This window comes from Cryptococcus neoformans, chromosome 7, assembly GCF_000149385.1.
Source record: "Cryptococcus neoformans var. neoformans B-3501A chromosome 7, whole genome shotgun sequence".
NCBI lineage: Eukaryota > Fungi > Basidiomycota > Tremellomycetes > Tremellales > Cryptococcaceae > Cryptococcus > Cryptococcus deneoformans.
In genome coordinates this window covers 377,551-400,736 of record NC_009183.1, presented here as the reverse complement: position 1 = coordinate 400,736, position 23,186 = coordinate 377,551, and the positions used below count along the sequence as shown (strand labels likewise).

General features: G+C 48.5%; 8 protein-coding genes across 8 annotated transcripts; 4 read left to right on the top strand and 4 right to left on the bottom strand.

Annotated features, from left to right (window-relative positions):
- Positions 1-145: 145 nt before the first annotated feature.
- CNBG1370 (hypothetical protein) lies at positions 146-3,421 on the bottom strand (the record flags this gene model as incomplete). The annotated part of the gene is made up of 2 exons (XM_769398.1): positions 146-2,901; positions 3,055-3,421. 2 exons carry the CDS (start codon positions 3,419-3,421, stop codon positions 146-148), a joined length of 3,123 nt encoding a protein of 1,040 aa, XP_774491.1.
- A 928-nt stretch (positions 3,422-4,349) lies between these two features.
- Positions 4,350-5,004, top strand: CNBG1360 (hypothetical protein; the record flags this gene model as incomplete). Its single annotated transcript, XM_769397.1, has 4 exons — positions 4,350-4,448; positions 4,560-4,603; positions 4,662-4,770; positions 4,852-5,004. The coding sequence occupies 4 exons, from the start codon at positions 4,350-4,352 to the stop codon at positions 5,002-5,004; spliced, it is 405 nt and encodes a 134-aa protein (XP_774490.1).
- A 1,269-nt stretch (positions 5,005-6,273) lies between these two features.
- Positions 6,274-7,464, bottom strand: CNBG1350 (hypothetical protein; the record flags this gene model as incomplete). Its single annotated transcript, XM_769396.1, has 5 exons — positions 6,274-6,690; positions 6,738-6,993; positions 7,044-7,174; positions 7,227-7,257; positions 7,304-7,464. 5 exons carry the CDS (start codon positions 7,462-7,464, stop codon positions 6,274-6,276), a joined length of 996 nt encoding a protein of 331 aa, XP_774489.1.
- Positions 7,465-10,014: 2,550 nt separating this feature from the next.
- Positions 10,015-11,564, bottom strand: CNBG1340 (hypothetical protein; the record flags this gene model as incomplete). The annotated part of the gene is made up of 5 exons (XM_769395.1): positions 10,015-10,142; positions 10,286-10,468; positions 10,552-10,795; positions 10,859-11,350; positions 11,406-11,564. The coding sequence occupies 5 exons, from the start codon at positions 11,562-11,564 to the stop codon at positions 10,015-10,017; spliced, it is 1,206 nt and encodes a 401-aa protein (XP_774488.1).
- Positions 11,565-14,536: 2,972 nt separating this feature from the next.
- CNBG1330 (hypothetical protein) lies at positions 14,537-15,179 on the top strand (the record flags this gene model as incomplete). Its single annotated transcript, XM_769394.1, has 4 exons — positions 14,537-14,635; positions 14,747-14,790; positions 14,851-14,959; positions 15,033-15,179. 4 exons carry the CDS (start codon positions 14,537-14,539, stop codon positions 15,177-15,179), a joined length of 399 nt encoding a protein of 132 aa, XP_774487.1.
- Positions 15,180-16,939: 1,760 nt separating this feature from the next.
- On the top strand, positions 16,940-18,440 carry CNBG1320 (hypothetical protein; the record flags this gene model as incomplete). Its single annotated transcript, XM_769393.1, has 4 exons — positions 16,940-17,168; positions 17,219-17,953; positions 18,013-18,134; positions 18,198-18,440. The coding sequence occupies 4 exons, from the start codon at positions 16,940-16,942 to the stop codon at positions 18,438-18,440; spliced, it is 1,329 nt and encodes a 442-aa protein (XP_774486.1).
- A 236-nt stretch (positions 18,441-18,676) lies between these two features.
- Positions 18,677-19,961, bottom strand: CNBG1310 (hypothetical protein; the record flags this gene model as incomplete). Its single annotated transcript, XM_769392.1, has 6 exons — positions 18,677-18,909; positions 18,960-19,022; positions 19,074-19,152; positions 19,199-19,299; positions 19,347-19,509; positions 19,557-19,961. The coding sequence occupies 6 exons, from the start codon at positions 19,959-19,961 to the stop codon at positions 18,677-18,679; spliced, it is 1,044 nt and encodes a 347-aa protein (XP_774485.1).
- A 327-nt stretch (positions 19,962-20,288) lies between these two features.
- On the top strand, positions 20,289-21,329 carry CNBG1300 (hypothetical protein; the record flags this gene model as incomplete). Its single annotated transcript, XM_769391.1, has 3 exons — positions 20,289-20,375; positions 20,426-20,886; positions 20,936-21,329. The coding sequence occupies 3 exons, from the start codon at positions 20,289-20,291 to the stop codon at positions 21,327-21,329; spliced, it is 942 nt and encodes a 313-aa protein (XP_774484.1).
- Between the last annotated feature and the right edge of the window lie 1,857 nt (positions 21,330-23,186).

Below are 23,186 nucleotides of genomic sequence, written 5' to 3'. Positions count from 1 at the left end.
ACACGAAATATCTCTAATGTCCATCAAGGATTTGTATTATGTCAACAAACAGTATGAAATATACTATTGGGTTTTAGGGTGGTTCAGTATTCACCAGAAGAAAATTATGACAATGGGTCCTTCCCTCTTACGTCCATCGTGAACATCATACAGCTTCTATAAGCAAAGCCCTAGCTCTCCTCGCTTTCTCTTTCCTCTTCCTCGCACATGTCTTTCCGCTGCTCTGACCTCCCGTCACAACCGCTTTCTGGGTACTTGCGCTTTCCAGCGAGTAACTCGCGCCACTTACAAGCGAAGATGCAGTGCGGATAATTTCCGAAATAGATGCGCTGCTGTTTCTATTGTTGCTGAGAGCTTGAGCCCAAGGTGACATGCTAGTAGGCTCGGCCCCAGGGGAACCTGATTTTGTATACGTGTCGTCGCCTTTGGAAAACCTGTATACAGACGAAAGAGGAGAGCTGTCGAACGAGATTGCAGAAGTTTCCACGGCAATGATTTGGGAAATCATGTCATTGACAGCTGTATCACTCTGGTGGTGTGAGTGACCACTGGCGCTTACCATTGCGCTTTCACCAGTGATGGTAAAGTTTGCTTGGTAAGAAGTCGCTGACAGACTTTGACGTTTGTCATCCGACGATTCTCGCCCAAAAGAATCATTGGAACTGGTGCTGTTTGACAATATGCTAAATATCGTCGGTGCAGCAGACACCTTGGAGCCTTCGCTCTCTCCCGCTACAGTGGCTTTGGCTTGAGAAGCCGACCATCGCTGGTCAGTGTAGGAGGCGCTGACGATACTTGAACTTTGCGTGGGAGAGGTAGTTATATAGTCAACAGTGACACTCGCAGTGTTCTCGCCGGCGCCACTTCTTTGGTTGTTGTCTTTGCTTGTTTCCTCTGTACTCGCGCTGGCCGACGAGTAGGTACCATAATTGTCTTCGCCAGATCGGTTACTGTCGCTTGTCTCCCTTGCTTCTTCCGAACTCGTGGGTGCACCCGGACTGACGCTTTCATTCACTGAACTAACCCAACTACCATTGTTACCATCTGCTAAGAAGGCACTGCTTGTGCGTGCAGCCGAAGCAGCGACCACTTCAGACGCACTTGTGCTCGTTGCATCAGTGCCTTCAATGTTTTCAACAGCAACAGTCTCGGCCCACGCGCTATTCTCAGCCGCCGGGCTATCAGTCGTCGAAGTAGAACTGAATTGCACAGCTATCATGGCATCGGCACCAGCTTCGGTGAACTGTCCAATGGTCATTCCTCCGACAGTAAAGACAAACGGCTCGTCTGAGCTTGCAGAGCTGGAAGATGCAGGCATAATGAAGGCTGCGTATGTTGTCGGCTGGTGGGAAGAGGTAGGCGTGGTAAATTGTTCAGTGGAGACATCGGACGAGCTCGGCTCAAAATATTGGGATTGAGACTGATCGGTCTCGGATGGGCTGCCATTGTCGTCGCTACCGCTGGGGGAGATTTTGCTTTCGAACGATGATGCAGAAGAGGATGATGATCCAGCTTCGTTGACGTCAGTTTGCGGGGATGACGCTTGAGCGGTGGATGAAGGCCTAGCGTCAAGGGCAGTGACGGTGACACCTCCATCTGAGCTATCAGAGCTATTCGAAGAGATGAGATAAGTGTTTGACACTATAGCGGCTGATGCGCTGGTTGGTGCACTCAGCGACTGCGAAGGAGAAGTCTGCGGTACTTCCTCAGAATCGCTCAAATTATCATCGTTACTACTTTCGTAGGCGGTGTCGGTAAGGTACGCCGAACTCGAAAGACTGGCCGTAGCCACTTGATAAGTTGAGGCATCATAAGAGGTGACACGTTGATTTTCTGATTGAACAACTGACGGAGATGCCTTCAAACTAGCGCTAGTCTGTACAGCAATGACACTGGTGTTATCGTAATCGCCATTATCGGAGGAGTAATCATTCCCATCAGTGGTAGAGAAGGAAGCGCTGTCAGAAGATTGAATCGATGTAGGTGTAGAGTCTTCCGGGTGACTAGAGCTAGCCGCCTGATAAGCAGAAGTAGGATCGGAGGCGTACGAAGAGTCGGCCCTGGTAGGTTGTTCATTACTTTCCGATCGATAAGACGACTCTGAGGGCTGAGCTGATGATTGAAACTGACCAGATGTTTGAGGTTGGTCAGATGTTTGGGGCTGCGCAGAAGTCTGAGGCTGGCCAGAAGTTTGAGGTTGAGCAGAGGTCTCTGGCTGAGCAGAAATTTGAGCTTCAACTGTTGTCTCTTGTTGGGTAGATGGGAGTTGCTGAACTGTATCAGAGATTGGTTGAGGGGCAGGCGAGCTGGTTTGTACCGCCACCGGCTGGCCTGAAGATTCAAAGTTCGCCTGGTCCGAGTCGCTCTCCGAGGAAGTAGGCGAGCCGGAGCTGCCCACTTCGTGGAAAGTGGTCGAAGACGTCGTAAGAACGTCAACCACTTCTGAAACACTAGAAGGCTCTACAGCAGTAAGCGAAGGGGTAGCGGAATAGCTAAGTTGGTCGCTAATGACCGACTTAGGGGAAGTGACAACTGCTTTAGTTTGCGAAGCCTCATTTATAGTGGAGCTAGGAGAGGGAGAGAGAGGGCTGGAAGTCTGGACTGCCAATTGATCGGTACTTGAGGGAGCCTCCGAGGTCTCTGCTGCAGCAGAAGTCTCAGGCACAGCCGATGTGATACGGTAAACTGAAGTGACAGGAGCAGCTGAGGTCTTGGCAGCTGCAGAAGTCATTAGGATGGTAGAGCTGGCCGGCGCGGCAACCGAGGTAACATCGGCAACAGTGCTTTCGACAACATCATCGTTGTTTCCACCGGAAGCTTTGGCACCAGAGGTCAGAGTAATGGTTTGATCCCAGACTGAAGCTCCAGCGGCGTTAGATGATGGGTCAGGCAGCACGAGCCCTGATGGAAGGAGCGTTTCGGATGATCCACTGATCGTCCATATATCAGCATTTAAATGTCTGGCTTTCATTTAAAAGGTCACTTGCCAGGTTATAGTAGCATAGGTGGTAGGATCGAGTAGATTCCCGCCAGCAGTGTTGTCGTACAGCGTACCAGCACTGTCGTCCCACGTCAGATCCCTTCCCAAGAGATACATCGCCTGCATCTGGCTGAGGCCCATCACACAACCGAGACTGACCCCTCCATTAATGGCAGTTGTGTGGGCGTAGATTGCGATGCTGGAAGATGCACCATCTCCGGTAGTCGTAAGCGGCCAGGCAATGGCGGTATCACCAGAGTCTGGGCAGATGGGCATCATCGCCGAGATGGCGTTGGGTGAAGATAGGGAGGCGATTTGAGCGATAATGACACATACTGAGGTGGATGAAAGGTTAATGGTACCAGAGGATTGGGCGAGAGCTAACGGAGTAATGAAAATGAGGAAGGCGAGGGAGGTGAAAGATAGTGAAGCTCGGGCCATTGCGATGTTGTTTCACTTATTTGTTAAAAGAATGTGATGCCACCAGAGTGGACGAATGAGATACCTATTTCTCTAAGAGACGACTGGAATGGAAGTGTATGAGTGAACAATATGTAGAGTTGGGTAAGGAAACAAGAGAAAAATCATAAATGGGTCTGCGAATCACTCACGTTGTCCTCAACTGCACAGCCCATCCTAGGAAATGAAAGATGGAGTAAGGAGAAAGAGGCTATCCAAAGGACAATCCAATGACAAAGGAAGAGATTTTTACTACATCTTCCTTGGACTGAAATTCGAAGTAGAAGCTCAAGGTGCGTCAAAGGACATTGTGTCTGCGATGAAGTTATTGCCTGAAAGGAATAGCCGATTAGGCCCGTCGACTAAGGCCGGGGGATGGATGGGGATAATTGGAGCATGGTTACAATGTTTTGTTTCTCTATGTGTTGTCCCTCATGTGGCTCAGACGGTGCTCGCTAGGCCACATCTCCAGCCGGGGAATCCAGTGAGCTGCAACATGTTTCGAAAAAAAGACAAGAGACCGACCTGGCCGGAAAGCACATTGATTTGTCGCTTATTATTGGGGTGGAGGTGGAGGTGGAGGTGTTCCAAACTACCGTGGGAGAAATGTGACACCCGGGAAACCCGGTGGCCGTGCTCGGAGGCAATAGTAGAGATTTAGTGGATAAGAGTAACATATGAAGTTATTATCCTCGATGACCTCAAGTTCCCACACCCAATATCTCTGCAGATAGTATATACTCACTTATCGTGGTCGGTCTTAGGTGCCGTTTGCACTCTCCCAGACGGCCAACTATCCACCCTGAATACCTGTACATCCAACTGGCCCGCTGCAACATACGCCGCTCATTGTCGAAATCTAACAACACGACCGTCCTCTGTACTGTCTGTTCGGTACATTACAGGCACAATGGGTCGCACATACAGAATCTATTTGGCAGGAGAGTCTGTACTGATGTGCAGACATTGCGGGAATCATCTAGCCGTTAGTGAAGGTATCATCTCAAAGGTGGGTAAGACTTTGCATAGTGAAACCGGTGGCAAACCGAGGCACGGTCTTTTTTGCTTCGGCTTCGTTGGGTCTGGCATAGAATACAGGCTTATGCTCCATGTATGGTAGCAATTCACTGGCCAGCATGGTCGGGCTATCCTAGTCCACACAGTGTAGGTCCTGAAACTGCTTCCCGCCTCCTATCATCCCGCAGTCACTGATCACAACTAGAGTAAACGCATACAGCGGTGAGGCCGAAGACAGAGAGATGCGCACTGGAAGGCACACGGTGAGAGATATCTACTGCCGGGTGTGCCATACCACTCTTGGCTGGAAATATGTGAGTTCTCGAACTTACTCTTTCGCTCGTCTTACTTTCATTTTAAATTGCTTGCTTGCGGGTACTGATGGACGATGTCAGGACTTTGCCTTTGAGCATGACCAGAAATATAAGGAAGGCAAATACATTCTCGAGCGAGAGATGATCACTGAGAAGCCAGAGCGTCGTGACATTATCAGCGGGAAGCCCCGTATCGAAGAGATACCGATCCGTGAAATTCTCACTAGAGTTTAATGCTCCTCAACCTTCTGCCTTTCGGCTTATCAAAGAACTGTCAGTATCTCGAGTTTTTACTTCTCATCACCCTCAACCGTAGCCTATCATCCACCGGTTTTGGCGTCGACCTCTATTCGCCTCTGTAACCTTATTCGACGGTGTTGTTGCCACTTCGATTTCCTCATTGTCTTTTATGTGTTGATATTTACTATTTCTGACGACCTTTTGCTATGTCCCCTTTCGTATTTCGTTATTCTTATGCCATTAACTGTTATTGACTCGTGACTAACCTCAAGGGATGGGTTTCAAACCGTTGGAGCTATTAATGCTGAACGTCGTCTTTGCGCTGGACAATTTCGTCTACTTCCCGAATATCTACCGTACCTCTGTATTGTTCTGGATCAATCCCATCGACGCCACCTATAATACCAAGTAACGTTGTGGACGCATATCAAGCTGTCTATTGGATTGATCTGTTCCTGTCAGCCGATCATCCGTGGCTTGTTTTCGAAAATCCGATTTCCTGGCAGATGATCGAGACAGAAGTATGGATATAATGCGGCCCCGTAATATCTGTTCATTAATGCGTTGCCTTTTGCCACTTCCACCGGGCCCAAACTGCTCCTCATCGATCGTCATTTTAAGTAAAGGAGGCCGGTCAGGGGCAAGGAGCGCGAAGCTGTTGCTTACCATGCTGATTTGATACTTGACTTTCCCAATTGCAATGGTATCGCTGTCGGGACGAAAATCGATGTCACTCGCTCGGGATGCGAATTCGGCAAGGTCTGCGCAAATCATCTCTTTCAGATCCATGCTCATAAGATTCTGAAGAAACATGCTTGTCAGATGCAATGATCCCAAGTACAAGTTGGATAAATAATAGAAGGGAGCCACCAATTGCTACACCACCATTTAGATGAGTGTTTTGTTGTTTGGCAGAATCCAGAAATTATTCTCATGGCAAGGGGTAAAATGGCCTATAATGAGATCAGAAAGAACATTTCCTGAATAGCCCAGCATTCTGATGAAGACTTTGCGCGAAGACAGCAACGAGTGCGTGTTTCTTCTGTAAGAGGTCGGGTCCTTGAGACAGCCCGGCAAATTCCGACTCTTTCTGCAGGAGTCATCATATTGATCTCGAAGAATGGCTGTAAATTGCTTCAGATTAATACATTTTAACGGCACGGCAGCATCATTATAAACTATTTACGTTGCCGGTTCAGAACATTGTCAGTGAGCGCTAGGACCATTGACAATACCGTACAAGAACAGTTCTAACGTTTTACGCTATGACCTAACACAAAACTGGTATTTCTCCCCCCGATCCAAATACACCACGCCCCCACCTAAGCCCTCCTGCTGAACAAGTTTCTGAAAATCCTCCAGCGGACTCGCAAAGACGTCATAATCATCAAAATGGATCGGAATGGTCACATCCGGCTTTATCAGTCGCATCAACTCAACCCCTTGCTTACCATCCATGGTCACCATCACAGCCAGAGGGGACATCTTTGGCGATGGCACTGTCGTCCCGCCAAGATGAATGAGCATCAGATCAATGGGATGATCAGGATAACGTTTGGGAATTTCTTTGAGTTCGTTGACCATCAGTGTATCGCCGGAAATATAGATGCGATAGCCTGTTTTAAAAGCATCATTATGTTCGTAGCCGAGTTCGACCATCCAACCGTTTGTCGGGGGAATCTGGTTACTTATTAATTGGACACTGGGTAAAGGGGAGGATGACATACAGCTGAAACATATTCATTCATCACCTCCATTACACCGGCAACATGCTTCCCAGGCATACCAGTGATTCGGATCTTGGGCTGTTTTTGTACCGCGTCCTCCTTGACATTGACCATGAGCTCTTGGAACGGCTCCAGGTCATGGACATTTGTGAATGAATCGTCCCCCTTAGATGTCAGTGCCTTTTTGGCGTGGGCGGTGCTGACAATAGGAAGGTCGCGACGGAGGCTCGCTTCAACTTCTTGATCGAAATGGTCGCTTTATTCATCGTCAGCGGGGTCATTTTGTGAACAGGTTGGAATGTTTACGCATGGTAATGGGAGAGAAGAACAAGGTCAATCCGGGGGAGGTCGTGTAAATCCACGGATGGGTTGGTTAGACGAGTACTGGAGACGCCTGGCCCAAGATGAACGTGATCCCCGGCGTGGAGAAAGTTAGGCTGTGGTAATATAAGTATCCTGTGAATGGTGGCTCCCCAGAGTAGAACTCACGTCGGTCAAGACTCGAATCCCCTCCCATTCCCTGTGTAATCAGCATCCAGTCGAACAGGTGAAGCACACACACTCACAAAATTGTCGTGGCAGTCCCAACGAAATAAACCGAAGCGTTCTCGCCGCCAGCCTTGGACGGATGCTGCTTCTCGTCTTTGGCGACGGGGAGATGCATCGGAGGATTGGCATTGTCTCGCGTGGGAGGCTTCGTGGTCGCGGGATTGATGGTGATAGACATGTCGTATTTCACGCCAATTACTATTGAATACAGACAGTAGAATAGGTTTTTTGTCAGTGGAGAAGCAGGACGTTCAAAGCATTACGAGTACTATATACAAGAAACTGCATACATGACGTCAGGTCACCAAGTACTCTGGTGAAAGATCAGCAGCCCTCACCTCTTCAAAGTAAATGCATATAATAAACCTTATTAAGGAAAGCCTCATATCAAAGAGGTTATTGTCCGTCCATTATAAATTTGCATATACAGTTGAAGGCATCTCTTCAGTTCTACTATAACGAACCGGAAAAAAAGATGACCGCGAGAAGAAGACCAAGGACCGGACGGAAGATACATGACGTATTGATGGTTTTTCATTCACCAACATCATGTTGTTGGCATCCGGTGGAAACTAAAGGTGCAGTGGAGGTTTATTACGTCAGCCATTTGTTGACGTTTCCATCGAGTTAATTAAAATTCAGCCGAAATCGTCAGTCAAGGAGGCTTTCGTTGTTATGTATTTTCATCTCGATCTTGACTAATAGGCTGGCAGACTGGTTATTTATGGATGCGCAGATGTTGCATAGGACCCAGTATATTAATCTGATGTGCTACTAAATGCCGCCTTGCAATTTCTCCAAACTCACACTCAAGACATCTCGCAGCGCCGTTTTGTGATTCCGAAAGTTCTCTCTATGCCGTTACAGAGTTGGGTATGTGCGAGACTGAATACTTCTTTCTCAGATCGGGGACTATAGTGACCATTTCTGAGCAAAATCACTCATCCGTAGCACATCAATCACTTACGTGCCGCCGCTGAATAGAAGCTTGTGAGATCATACTGAGTGGCCCGGTAGGGTGTGAGCAGTTTATCCGGATCCGTTCTCAAATGCGAAAATCAGCATCGATCGGCCAGGAAATAGCTGTTTGCAGGGAGCTTTGGGAAATTGTACTTGTGAAGAGCCTCAGAGAAAGTATAGGAGTCGTTTGCACTACCTTGCCAATAAGCAATGATGTAAGTGAGCTTTAGATCAAAATCGCATGCAGCATTTTGGAAGAGGCTTATTAGCTTCTGGCATACCATGCCGGTATAACACTGCCACGAGATCGGTGTCAGCCTTGTTCTGAAACGCCTTTCCCCCCTCCCCGTCGCTCATCGCTTTCCAGTCATCAGATGTAACGGTACCCCTGTCCTCGGAGAGGCCGGAAAGTACCTGATGTTACTTTGTTTGTTTTAACCACGGTTTAGTCCAGTCGGGGAACTTAGAGGTTCGTAAGCTAGCGAAGTCTGCGAAGGTTTCGGGAGTGGTCTTCTTGGAAAGGCAGTCAAAGAAGGAAGAAGGATATGAAGGTTGTCTTTCATTTCGTCTATCCGAAGAGCTCTTTATATATCTTTTCCTTAGTTGTACAGCTAACCAATTTCGCTTCCCCCTCGAGCACCCTTTTCCTCTTCTTTCTTCCGTCTCCGATCCTCTGAGGGCCTCTTCTGCTCCGCTCACCTCGCTCTTTTTCTCTTCCCCTCTTCTCCCTCTTCTCTCCAGCTAATCTTTACCACCCCAGTTTCTCCCTTCTTTCCGTCTCTCGTCTTCCTCTTTTCTTCTGTTAATCCTCTTCTCTTCTCCGTTCCTTACATCAGAGCATACTTATGAACGGTGTCATATCAAGAAACTATATGTGGTCAAAAAATGCTACTTACCGTTTCATCCCGCCCTATCCTTATTTTCTCTCCCCCTCAGGGGGCCTCATACTCTTTCTTCCCTCTCTTTAGGAACTCTAGTGTCAAAAAGCTGGACGGGGTTATCTTCCCCTAGTACGCCCAGAGTCGTACTTTGAGGCAGCCTTCGTACGACAATGGGTGAATTTCACATCCGCCGCTAGATGAACATCAACAGCACCTGGAGGTAAATCATTCTTCTCCCGAGATCCGAAACAGGCTGGGCACTGGGCGGCACTTGAGGAGAAGAACCCAGGCAGCACAACCAATGACGTCAAGGTGGGCGTATTGGAGGACGAGCATGTAAAAGTTGGTAGGGGGTTATAGAGGTTGCATGTTTGCGTTGTTTAGCTTATTGGGTTGTCGTGTATGCTACCCGAATTAAAAACTACTTAAATAACACCTCTAAAGATCATTCAACCTCCACTCCTCGTCGCTAACGCCTCTTCCTCTACAAGACAAGCGTCCTCGCTCTTGCTTTCACCAACTCGACACCAATTCTCTTCTCCATCCTCTCAAATGCACCTGCCGGTATCGCCTCCCTCCAGTCCTTCCATTCGTCCGCCGTGCTCTTGCTCACCAGTCCACCAGTGGATAGAATGATCGGTTTGAAGACACCACCAGTGACCTTCGGAGCATTCCTTGTGACGACTTGGCCCACCTTGTCAAGCCAGTTTATGCTCCTTAGGTGGGGGGGGGGGGGGTAGAGGGGACGGAACGGGAAGGGGAGTAGTTCTTGAGGTAGACAACGGTCTGCATAACTTCAGACCAAAGACTGGAAGGTAGCCGGTTTTCACAAAAAATAGCCACTGTACGTTCAACCATAGTACGATTGGCACGTTCAACGACTTCATTCAGTTGTTAGCTATAGGTAACAGTTGTCTCGTGGCGAATCCCACGCGTGGCCAGGTACTCAGAAAACGCAGCGTCGACAAACTCTCCACCATTGTCAGATTGCAGAGTGCGAAGTTGACGTTACGACCTTCGGGTCAGAGGTTCCAGCGCTCTGGCCTTCGCAGACTACGACCTGAAGGTTTACTCCCTCGGGGACCGAGACGCGAGAAGCACAGTCACACCCTGCGCCCCCAACGGCAAGCTGGCTGAATTCTGCCTGGATCGGTGCACAAATTGGCTTGACAAGGTGGGTCTGATAACTGCGTTCGACAAGCGGTAGCCAGCGCATGAAGCAGGATAATACATCGCTCTTGTGCCTAACGAAACACGCCCAGGTATATCGAGACCAGTCATCCACCAACACCAGCATATATCGAGTCTGGCCCTCACTCTGGACACCCATGTCACAAAGGTCTGTGTGCACGAGAGCAAGAGGAGAGTCAGCACGGGTATCGCTGGATGGGAAGGGAGGACGGGTGATTTTCCCTTGGACGCACCCTTGGCAGACGGGAGGCGACGGCCCAGCGACAAGGCGACCACTGACACTGAGGTCGGACAGCAAGCGACGAAGAGAGGGAACGAGAGATGAGAGAGGCGTCGGTGCCAGATGTCAAGCCAGGCACTCACGACGCTTACCCGGGCAAAGGCGGGAGGCGAGGTTGGGTCAATGAACTCTTCTTGGGATAGGAAATCCCGGTACACAACAAGTGCAGCCCAAAATAGACGGCCGGGCTGGATCCACTACGAAAAGTCAGGTTAGACAACTTCTGAATCACATAAAAACCACATAGGGTAGCAACCCACTTTCATGGAGTTCCTAGCATATATCACTCCTCCTCGCGCTCGATGGAACCTCCGCAGAGCTCGGGAAAAGGCGTCGATCCCCATAGGCGATTGCTGCCACAAGGTATGCAGGAACTGCAATAAAGAGAGTGATATAGCAGTGTTGGGAATGATGGGTGAAGTCGCAACATATTCAAAGGCCAATAGAGATAATTTCACATCAAAGAATGGCACCCGGCGGTAGCTCCTCCTCTGTTCTCTCTGAGCTGGTAAGTTACGGTACCTATTCACATGATGACGCATGTCATTACAGAGGCACACCAGTGGCTCAACTTGCTTCTTCCAATTCACATCCCAACCTTTCTCTTCCAACAGGGAGAAAGACAGGTGTTCTGATGTCCAAAATGAGCAACTATTACACAACAGTTGTACAGTTGCAATGAAATATATCCAGTCGACACCACAAGGACGGACAGTTCGTAACGAAGGAACACATGCTTGCAGCTGAAGTATCTGTACATGTTGCGTAAGTTGATGCACTATGAAGGCGAGAAACAACAAATCTCACGGTGCCAAAGCAAGCACATATATAGGCCCCATGCTTCCAAGATTGGTGGAGACGACCCAACGAAATATCCCCGAGCCTTTGTAGACGCTTGAATCGGCAGATCTTGCGCAGCAAGTCCTGTTTTAAGCCAAGATAGATTGGAAATGGTCCACCGCCCATCAAGTCTTAGTCCTGGATACTAGATCCGCAAAGGCTATGTCTCAGTGGTTGACATTCGTCGCAGATGAAAGAGAGCATACCGTTGATGCCAGAGGGGTCTCTGGCTCTAGATAGAGCCATGTATAACTGGCCATGATTAAATATAGGACGAGTGAGGTAGACACCTGCCACATTCAACGAACGCATCCGTACCGTCCCCTTCCTCACCGTCCATCCCAACCTCGCTGCCAGCTTTGAATCCACAAAAATTGTGGACGCCCCGTATCGAGCAGAAACTTAGGGGGGAGGCTGGCAAAGGGTCGTCAGTTGGGGCTGGAGCAGAGATGGCAAGAAGAGGATGAAAAAGGGCGTACGTCGAGTCACGGGTGCCATCATCAGCTGAAGGAATGGTTTGGGCCAATGCTAGGTAAGCCGAGGTGGCATCTCCCGCAGTCAGCTCGGTGTCTAACTGATGAATCTTGGGTTTCTGAGCGCTTGTGCGGGTAGGGCACTGAGGATGTCCTGAGCTTTGTTAATTGCCATAGAAAATGCAAGTCGGATCGGTAACTGACGCCTCCCCAAAGTAACAGGTATCCTAGAAGAGGTGTTGGTGTTTAGGAAGATGCGAGAAATCAAGCATTTCCTATTAAATTAATCGCCTGTAATGATCTTCGCTTCAATGACTCGGTCGAGAAGCTTATTGATAATCAGGCGAGTGCCATTACATAGGCTTTAAACTCTCGACTGAGAGTGGAAACAGCCCTTTGATCACTCCGAAACTGGGATATGGTTAAATGCGGGACACTTCTGTCGCTCAGTTGACAAGTTCGTCTTGCGTAGAGGCACGAATTCCACATGAGCACATCTAGCATTAAGTTACCACCGTCCTAGCAGTTTGTCCACTTATATGCCCAGAGGGCCGGGAGTTCATTGACCTATAGATAGTATGTAAATTGACGTTATTGAAAACTCATGTATGAAATCACTCACTTCACAGAAACAATACATGCTTCTAACACCCCATGCGCAGATAGTTCGAGGTGTTTTGATCCGGACACCTGGAATCTTTAGATGCACATGAAAGCGCCGTCAGCAAGGCTCAATGGCTGTTGATGAAGCTGCTAAAATGAAAGCTTTTCGGAGAAGTGTGCAAGGGCGCTCTCAATGTCATCCTCAATGCTACACTCCTCGAGAATCCGCTGACGACTGGACGCCACAAATTTCTCGAAAGTGATCATGAGGTCTGCCAGCCTCACCTTGGACTTCCAAGTCTCTCCAAACCGTCCCTATGCTATCATAATGAGGGAACGTACTTGACGGAATCCTCTAGCACCAAGTGCAGCTCGGTAACTTCAACCAACTCGCCGACAAGGTTGGGTAATACGTAGAACTTGGGTGATGAAAAAAGATCGGGAATTCGGAAGCAAAGAGTGGCGAGGTCACGCATCAAGTATATGAAAAGCCGATGATCCGAGACGAGGAGTAATTGGCTCATGACAGGCACAGAAATGAGAAAAGACGCAGAGAAAAAAAGGAATGAACGGAATGTAGTCGGCCTCATTGCGCTGAGAAAACGATATTTGCAAATTACATCTTGCAACAGATGCGGCTTTGGCGTTGATGATGGACACAAAGTCGGTACTTATAAATGGGAACCTTTCGGGAGCCTTGTGTGGGTCGCATTTTTTCGAGAGTAGCCCCACTTTAGTCATACGACTAGTGACCGCTTCTGTAGAGGAAATTAGCGATATTCGGTTCACTTCTGTACAGTGAACCACACGTTTGACATGCCATAGACATAAGAGTATACGAGTATCAGGGAAGATACTCAAAACCGAGTTAATCTCTGTTGTGTCCTTACCCATGGATTGATTATCTTAATTCGGATCTGGTAGTCGTGAGACATTTGACGCAAGACCATTGATTGTGAGCGTTTTTTTTGCTTTATACGCTGCAAGGCCATATTAGAACATGTCGTCTCCAAACAAATTAGAATAGTTTACTTACGGTAGCCTCCCAGATGGCCCATTTTATCTTCAGTACGCAATAGGATGCAACCATACACCCGTTTTGGCATCAAGGATTGATCGAGGCTGTCGCTGTTGAGTGTCGACCTGTAATCCATGGATATCCATCAGCATACATGCCCATTCATAAACCAGACCAAAAGAGCTTATACGTCGGGTCCAAGATCTCTTCCATCTGACCTTTCCGCTCTCCAGTGGTGTCCAGATTGTAACGAAGACCAAAGCTGATAGCGGTGATTCCCCCCATCTCTCGCATGTTCGAATAGACAAGGATTGTCCTCCAGTTCCTATCGATCTTCTGTTGGTATCACTGGACCATTGTGAAGATAGACGGTATGACTTCAGCAGAATGTCCGTCATTCGGTTACAATTTTGTTCATCAGTGAGCCAATGGTACTGCTTGGTGGAAGACTTCGAGGATGATACTAGTAGCTCAAACATCCTCGGCCGTCAGGTTACTAGCAACCCTAGACCTGAGGATCTGGCTGAGACGTCTTTCCACTTCAGAAGGCCCATCGATACGCTGATACTTGACTTGATGTGAGTGATAGCACCGCATGAGTCGCTCCAAAGCGAGGGTGACATGAAGTTGAGGTGTGAGGTATGACAGACTACCGTGGGAAATATTTTGAAGGTGCCTCGGCCGGGAACCCTGTGGCCGTGTCCACGCAGAAGGGAGACAAGAAGACGGCATTTGGCTCGGATAGAAATAATTTATATAAAAGTGACGATGGAGTTATTACCTTGATGACTTCGAGTTCCCACACCCATTATCTATTCGGCGAGCCCATAGTCATTTATTCAGCTTGGTCTTAGGTGCCATTCGCACTCTCCCAGACGGGCACTTATCCACCTTGAACACCTCGATCACCGCAAGCTTGGCTCGCTGCGACATACGCCGCTTATTGTCGAAATCTAACAACACGACCGTCCTCTGTACTGTCTGACCGGTACATTACAGGCACAATGGGTCGCACATACAGAATCTATTTGGCAGGAGAGTCTGTACTGATGTGCAGACATTGCGGGAATCATCTAGCCGTTAGTGAAGGTATCATCTCAAAGGTGGGTAAGACTTTGCATAGTGAAACCGGTGGCAAACCGAGGCACGGTCTTTTTTGCTTCGGCTTCGTTGGGTCTGGCATAGGATACAGGCTTATGTTCCATGTATGGTAGCAATTCACTGGCCAGCATGGTCGGGCTATCCTAGTCCACACAGTGTAGGTCCTGAAACTGCTTCCACCGCCTCCTATCATCCCACAGTCACTGATCACAACTAGAGTAAACACATACAGCGGTGAGACCGAAGATAGAGAGATGCGCACTGGAAAGCACACCGTGAGAGACGTCTACTGTCGCGTTTGCCATAGCACCCTCGGCTGGAAATATGTGAGTCGGGGACTCGACTGGTCTTATTTTCCTTTGATCTCGCTTGCTTGTAGGTACTGACAGATGACGTCAGGATTTTGCCTCTGAACATGATCAGAAATACAAGGAAGGCAAATATATTCTCGAGCGAGAAATGATCACTGAGAAGCCAGAACGCCATGACATTATCAACGGGAAACCGCATATTGAGGAGATACCTGTCCGCGAAATTCTCGCTTAAAACTTTTCAACCTAATCACCTTTCGACTGATTAAAGAACTATCAGTTCTCGACTTTTACTTCTCATCGCCCTCAACCGTGGCCTATCCTACATCGGCCTTGGCGTTAACCGTCTTCGACAGCTGTTCGTCGCTGTGAATTTATTCAATGGTGTTGTTGCCATTTCGATTTTCCTGTTGCCTTTTGTGTATATGTATTTGCTATTTCTGACTGCCTTTTACGATGTTCCCTTTTGTATTTTGTTTATTTTTATGCCATTGAACGTTATCAACTACCGTGGTCTGTGTTGAACTGGTATTCACTCAGCACCTTCGTACAAACAGTCTCAGAGAGCAGTGTGCAAGATAGTGATGAGGAAGACCAGAAAGCTACAAAAGAGGAAATTAAAATAGGGTATAGAGTCTGAACAAAAAAGACCACGTAGTCATCTATTATCTAAAAAGAGCAGCTAGACTAAACTCCGTCAGTCTGTTTCACAGAATGGTGTCCAAGCCGGTGAAGCTACTACTTACATTTGGGCCCGGCATTAGATGAACGACATACTAGTCAACGTGTTACTTTGGGTGAGCTTGAACCACATCCTTTCTTCCTAGTGGGAAACTATATTAATTCTTGCTGTTAATACTTGCAGCCTTAGCTCAGATTCATGTACTTTGAGTGTATACTCGCTTTGAGCTCCATTAACCATAAGTTCATTGACTTCACAGTACCTGAGTAGTATGGTGCTACATCCAGAGTGACTCATTTTTTCCGTGATGATTGAACTGTTCAATTGATGACTTGTCTCAAGAATTGCCATTAGCCAGTAACCTCAACTTGACTACTCACGATAGCTTTCCAGGTATGCCTTTGCCCAGAACAAGTCCTTTATCTTCTCATCCTCAAGGACGCCTGGGAACCGTGCCGGACATTAAACAAGTTAGGTGCGCAATGCTGTATGCTTTGTTGAACCACAGCACCAATGGCAAATAACGATTCACATGAGATCGCCCCCGGAATGGGATGTAAATCCCCATTGCCTCACATACTAGCTATAAATACTTACTTCCTTTGGTTGTCCGATTGGGTGAATTCCTTCCTTTGTGTATTTATTTCGCTTCTGGGCGATTTACCCGTTTTCGCTCGCCATACCATTAGGGACGTTTCATTTATGATCGCTCAACGCAACTGACTGGTGAACTGAATGTGAAAGGAAAAGGGCGAGTTTCCTTTCATTTTCGATTTGACTCTTTCTAGCAACTCCGAATGGCCACGAGAACTCTCACTATATCAAAAAGAGAGTTAAAGATAGAAGATGTTTCACAGATCTCTTGAGTCGCATCCTTGGGAAGTTACATCTCATCATCACTCTATCAACTTAATTAACGGTTTTCGATCTGGAAGAAATCGTCCTATAACCCACTCATCATCTCAACCCCGTATTTCGGCTTTGACCCAAAACACATCTACTGGCATATGCTTGCCAGCTCGCAATCCTCTTGCTTCATTACGATAGTCATCGAAGGATCCTTCCTTCCTTCCTTACAGCTTGTCGTCATTTCCGTCGAGAGATTCCCAGTCAAACACCCATTAACCAGTTGGTTAGTACCTACGCGTAATCTTTCCATTTTTGTGCTCATCTCTGCCAAAGAAACTGTCAACAGATAGTCAGTCCATCAAGTCAGCGTAAGGACGCAAGCTTACTGTATTAAAGAGGTCAATCTTGGTCAAATCGACTGCCCCTGGCGTACGTACGAGTCTTCCTTTGATCCCAGCACTACTATGTCCGCTCGACAGCAAGTCCCTTTTCGAGAGCTCTCACAGGAAGCAAAAATGTCGACTTCCCCACCTCTGAGGGGTATTCCGATCGATCGGCTGTCCACGAGGTCTTTTGGAAGGGAGGAAAGTATGAGTAAGAGTTCAGACAACCATAAATCGGTACTTCTGTCGCCCATAGCAAGAAGTTCCAGTTCAAGCCCCGTTCCAAGACCAAGTCACAAGCTTTCAGAAGGCAAGTGTTTTGAGGTAAAAAAGGAGGGAAAGCGCTGATAGGGCCATTAGTAGTAGAGGCAGTAGAAGACAAGGGAAAGAAGACTTCCCAATCACTTCCGGCAGCAAGTCTGCCTCTTATCTTCCGTTCCTCACCTACACTCCCACCTCTTAACACGCGCAATCCTTCCAGGGACTCTTCGCCTTCTAGCCGAACAGGTCCTCCCCCTCATCCAACTGTTTTTCACGTTGAACATGGGGCCTTCCCACGAAAATCAAAGGAACATGGACATGACTGTCCTCCGGCGAGACCCTACTTTCCTCCATGGTACAGCCACCCCCTTGGATACCCTCACGCCCATTCCTCCTCGGAACGGCACTACTCCTCTCTGTCTCGCATTCACACTCACCCAGAAGAGTATTATTCCATTCACATGCCAACAGATAGGTACTACAATGCACCTCTTCACCCATACTATGATCTAGAAGACTATTACCCCCCTCCCTCTCCTTTCCCAGCACATGTCTACGCCCGGGGAAAAGAGGTTTATCACCGGATTCCTCAGCCATCAAGACCGAGACTACACATCCACCCTTATGCGTTTCCATGGAGTAATGAAGGTGATGTGAGGTTTTACTCTGGCGAGGGAAAGGGCAATGTATCACAGCCTTCTCATGGACTGGGACAGGGCCCAGTCGAGGGTTCGAGTGATAGGAAGTTGAGTAAAGGTACGTTGTCGAGTCCGGCAAGCGCGACCAGTGCCAGTGCAGCGACAGTGATGAGTTTCAAGTCGCCACGTAAGCGGAGTGAGTGTAACAATGCAGAATAAATCAGGAAAGTCAGCTGATGTGGCGACAATGTTTAGCGAATGATGTACAGCTGGCGATGTTGAGTGATGTTTTCCAACGGACACAATATCCATCTACAGAAGAAAGGGATGAACTGGCCAGACAGCTGGGAATGACTTCACGAAGTGTCCAGATTTGGGTTTGTTTCTCCCTTTATCCTCTTGTGTTGCTCAGTCGCAGTCGCTCACGATATCTCTCATAGTTCCAAAATCGTCGTCGAGCAGTAAAAGTAGACCAGCAGTCAGCCATTCAACGCGCCGAAGCAGAAGCACGCGCCGCCGAAGCCACGCTCCGAGGGTTGCCGGCCCCGCCATTCCTGACTGGTAGCGTGCCAGGAGGCTCGGGGTCGAGAAGAAATAGTGACTCTGAGCTGGAGGATAACACGGAAGTTGACGCTGTTATGAAGAGAGAAAGGAAATCGCCGGATGCGGGTATGGAGGGTTGATCGGTTCGATGGGCACGGTGTCTGTGATAGTTGTTTAATAATAGTTGTTTAATACCAATAATGACATGGAGCGCTTTGTCGAGACTAGTCTTGTTATAACGACATGTAAACCTCAATCAGTTAGTAGATCTTTCACCAGTTATCGGCAGTCATCTCTCACCGATCATCAAGCAAAATTAGATTCATATTTGTATAATTGTACAACTGCCCAAAACCCAACGCTCTCTAGAAACAGATCATTCGCTCATTCCTCCAGCACTCATAGCACTTCCACCGGTACTCCTTTCCCTACTCCTACTCCTACTCAATGTCAAGCCATCAGGGCCGACGATGGCAGCGTACTGCCCTCGCTTAGGATCATTTTGTCGCTTTTTGAGATGTTTCTTAACTTTACGTTCGGGACGGACGACAATGACGGGAACTGGGGAGTGTGAGACACAAAATCGAGAGACGGAACCCATACCAGGGGCTACAAGATGCATAAGTTACACGTTCGGATAAAAAGAAGCCCAAACTTACCGCCAAGAGCTTTACCCCAGGATTGTAACCTTGAGCGTTGAGCCCTGGTACCAACAACCAAAGCTGGAGGGAACTATCAGCTTTGGTTCGCAGTCTGATTTTGCGATAACTTACAGTCGGGCCTGTAAAGAGCGATCATTTTGAGCAAAGTGGTTGTTGATTTACCGGCAACGAACTCGACAATGACAGAAATCTGCCTAGACGTTAGATATGCTATTAGCAGCTAAGTGGAAACGCACTCTTCGGAGATCATCAATTTCATCATTTTTTTCCAAGACAGTCTTAAGCAAAGCCTGTGCTTCTTCCCTGAACTCTTCTTGTGCCTTTTCGGAATGTCTCTCTGAACAGCTGTCAGTCCAACCAAATCAGAGGATAACAAGTCCTTACCTCCTTCATCAATTTCAATGACTCTGATAGCTACCACTTCGTCACCATCCTCCACTAATTCACTCATGAGCCATTCCAAAGCCGTTTCGCCCGATTCATCCGGAGAAACAGCCACGGCAAACACTCGAGTGTTGCGGGATCGTTTATAGCCACCACTTTTGGACTGCTTCTCCGTTAGCGTCCATTCCACAATCCCAAAGAGCTACTCACTTGGCACGTGAAAGCAAATAAGGCTCCAGGCCCCGCTTCGAATGCTTCAAATCCAACTTTCCTCCTGTACTTGCCGTCCTGTTGCCCACTCGAGTTCGTCCTTGTCCTAGGGAACTGACCATGGTGTGACATTGCACTTGGGAGATTTGTGGTGTTTGTATAGCCAGCAGAGCCAGAGTGGGATCGTTGATGGGACGGGGGATGCTCCGGAAGCTGCATTGAGACTCGGGAAGTGGAGTTGTGAATGAGGTTTGGGGTGGAGGCCGACGGTGAGGTTGGATCCTGAGAGGATGGAAGGGTAACTGTACTGTCATTAACTGTGGCTGGACCGTCGGCGAGGGCGATATGGGCAGAGGTGCCGGCGGTAGAGTTGCCGTGTTGAAGGATTGCGGGAGGGAGTGACATTTTGAGATAAGGTTGACGCTGAGTAGTCACAGGTCGAGCAGCGAGCAATTAGTAACTTTAAAGGCTGTGAAATAAGTAAGCGTATGTGGTGGCGGCGGCGGCGGATGTTTTGATGGGGAGAACGGGGCTTGTGGTGGTGAAAACGTGTGTGGCGATGGAAAGGATATGTTGTGTGGATAATTATGCGACGGAACAAATGATAAGATGCGGCATGACGACGTGGGCTGTGCGCCGTTGTCACCCGAGATTTCTTTTTCGACGGATCTTCCGACTATTTTCGCGCCAGTCTAATATTATTATAGCCTTGAGATATACTCTCGAGATGCGATGCCCGTCTGCACCGCCTGCGCATGCCCAGCAGACTACATCTACACCACCTACAAAACCAAGTCCAACATCCGCCTTGCAGTATGCGTGCGTTCCTGTCAAATCCGTCGACAACAACATACACTGATGTCTCATAGCCACGATGTAATCAGTTCGTTGATCCTCTCATCGAACACCCCTCTCTGCTACTGCTTCTGGACCTCGTCCTCCTGAAGCCTCGCGTATTTCTGCATCTGTTATTCAACCGCGGGTCGTTGCCGTTCTCGGCTGTCTCGGAGCCAGCGTCAGAGATCGAGCGCGAGACTGCTCGAAGGAAGCAGTTATGGGAAGACTTTTCAACGCTTGCGTTATTGAGTGTTGGCGCAGAGACCGCCGTTAGGCTTCTGCCAACGTTGTCCGGCTCGGGAGATAGCTCTAACATACAATTAAGTAAGATATTTTGGACCATTTCAGCAGTCCTTCTTGAAGGAGCGGCCCAACATCTCACGACTCTTGGCTTGAGTATACTGGTGTTGAAACTGAGGGGTCAAAACTGCTCTGTTTCACCCTCAGATGACATGCACCCGGCAAGGCAAGACGGTCGAAGAAAGTTTTTTGCGTGAGTACAAAATATCACTATCAAGTACATACACTTATACGTATCGCAGACCCATCCTTATTCCTCTAACGCTGTTGTACACTTCTCTGCTCCCACTTCTCTTCCAGCTTTTCCTCTTTCCGTGGTACTCCACCCAGCCGACGATACACGAACAACCACCTTCTCCTTCCTTATCGCTATCTCTCCTTTCATCTCTTCCCCTTCCATCATCCTTTACTATCCCGCCCTCATGGCTAGAGACCGAAAGGTTATTGTCTGAAGCATGGGCCAGGGGGGATAGGATATGGGCTGGTACAAGGCTCCTAGGTGGGATGAGTGCCGGCTATGGTCTTAGAGTCCTTTTACCAACTAAGCCTTGGGAGACAACGTTGATCGTTTTGGCCGGCTGGATGGCCGCGGCGTTCGTAGGGAAAGTAGTTGCAGAGTTACCGTCAAGATCATGAGCGGAACATGCAGATGCTGTACACCCTGTCAGGGTCTAAAGTATCTCTGGCAACACTGGCGAAAGATTCGGCGAATCCATAGGGGCATTTCAATTTATTTAGCGCAGTGACACCTTTGGCGGGGACTATAATTCCTTTACCCATCAAAGTCAACCGCTCTTCTCCTTTCTCGATTTGTCCTCGTCTTCCATGCTATGACTGTCATGGATCTCAACTAGCCTGAAGGAATATCCTTAGTGAATACGACGGCGATGCATCCCTTTGTTTTGTCAAGATGCGCCAGATAAGGGAGTTTTAAAAAGCCAGTTTCCTAAACTCTATTAATTACGTTCTTATATCGACTTTCATCGACTGGGCATCAACCCATTCAATCTCAACTATACACTCCAGAGAGACAAAACGCCATGCCGAGGCATGTCTAAGACCCGCATAATCCTTTTCTCGACCTCCTTACCTCCCCGGGTGTCCTTGCACAGCAATCGGCTGGTTCATCCTCAATTGCACCACTTTCTCTTGCATCATTCTCCTCCAGCTCGCCATCCCGACTGACGAAGCGCCTACCATTCAAGGCTCCGTCGCTATCTGCTCTGCCTCCGCAACTTCACCTTCCACAGAAGGGGGTTACGGGATAAACGTCATCTGGCTGCTTTCGAATAGAGGAGCGGCAGCGGCGTCCGGCTTGGCCATCTATTACAAAATCACAGCTTTTGAAGACGGAGGGGATAAAAAAGCGACGGCCGGATACGATGAAACTAACGATCGGCCAGGTACAGCACCCTGCTCGGAAGGGATTTGAGCTGGAAACATCAGAACGAACTTTGGGATAATACAAAGACCAAGTATGTAATGAATGGGACCAGTGGGATTGCTTTCACTTGGCAAATTTATTATATCAGGAAGGCAAAAGTGTCAAAAGCTGTTTGAAGAACGGTGGCACCGCTGTAACCCTCCTTCCCAGCTTGCTTTGAACTGCCTAACCCTTACAGCATCGCTGCCGCTGATTCCATCTGGTCAACCCCGATAGTTTCAAAATCCCATGATGATACTGAGGCAGCTTCTCTCAGCGCAGAAGAACCTTCTCCTGCCGAGACCCTCGTTGTACAATCGCCCAATGCCGTTTCTGTCGAAAACGCCGCTGCAACGACTGCCACGTAGGTCTCTGTTGCAGCAGCTAGTCTGTCAGTGAATGACAACACTGGATGCGTTTCTGTGACTCAAGAGACAGCCAGTGCTACTGTCCAGTCAGCTACCAAAAGTGGTAATGAGTTTTCAGCTGGTTCGTCTGCCAGCGATGGCAATCACTCAGAGACGATTGGCCGCCCAACAAACGAACGGTTCAATCGAATTATTGCAGATCTTTGCCTCCGCCAGCGACTCTGCATCCGTGACTTTGCCCCTGCATCAGTATCCGGCACGGCGTGGAAACTCCTTCCACATTCTTCGGCGCCGCTTTCCAGCAGCTCTTCGCTCTTATCACACGTCGCTGTAACGGATCACATCGGCCAGGTCCGCCAGCTCACGCTGCCTCGTCAGCTTCTAAGAGTGCCATCACTTCGGTTGCAGTTGTTAGTAGTCCTGTGGGTTATAGGACATGTGTTCCGGCCACAGTCACCCAGGTGCAGACTGTGACTGTAGGTCGTTCGAAGCGTTGGTGGATGCGCGAAGAGTCGCACGCCGAATGGTCGCCGGCGGCTGCTGATTAACCGGGTGACCACATGCATACGTAATTCGCTGTGACTTTGGTGCAATTTGAGACGCGTGATTGGCCAGAGTGTTTGCTCCGAAATTTCCCGAGACCCCCGGCACACCCAATCCAATCCCATTCTTTGAATTCAACGCTCCTGCATACATTCTTAT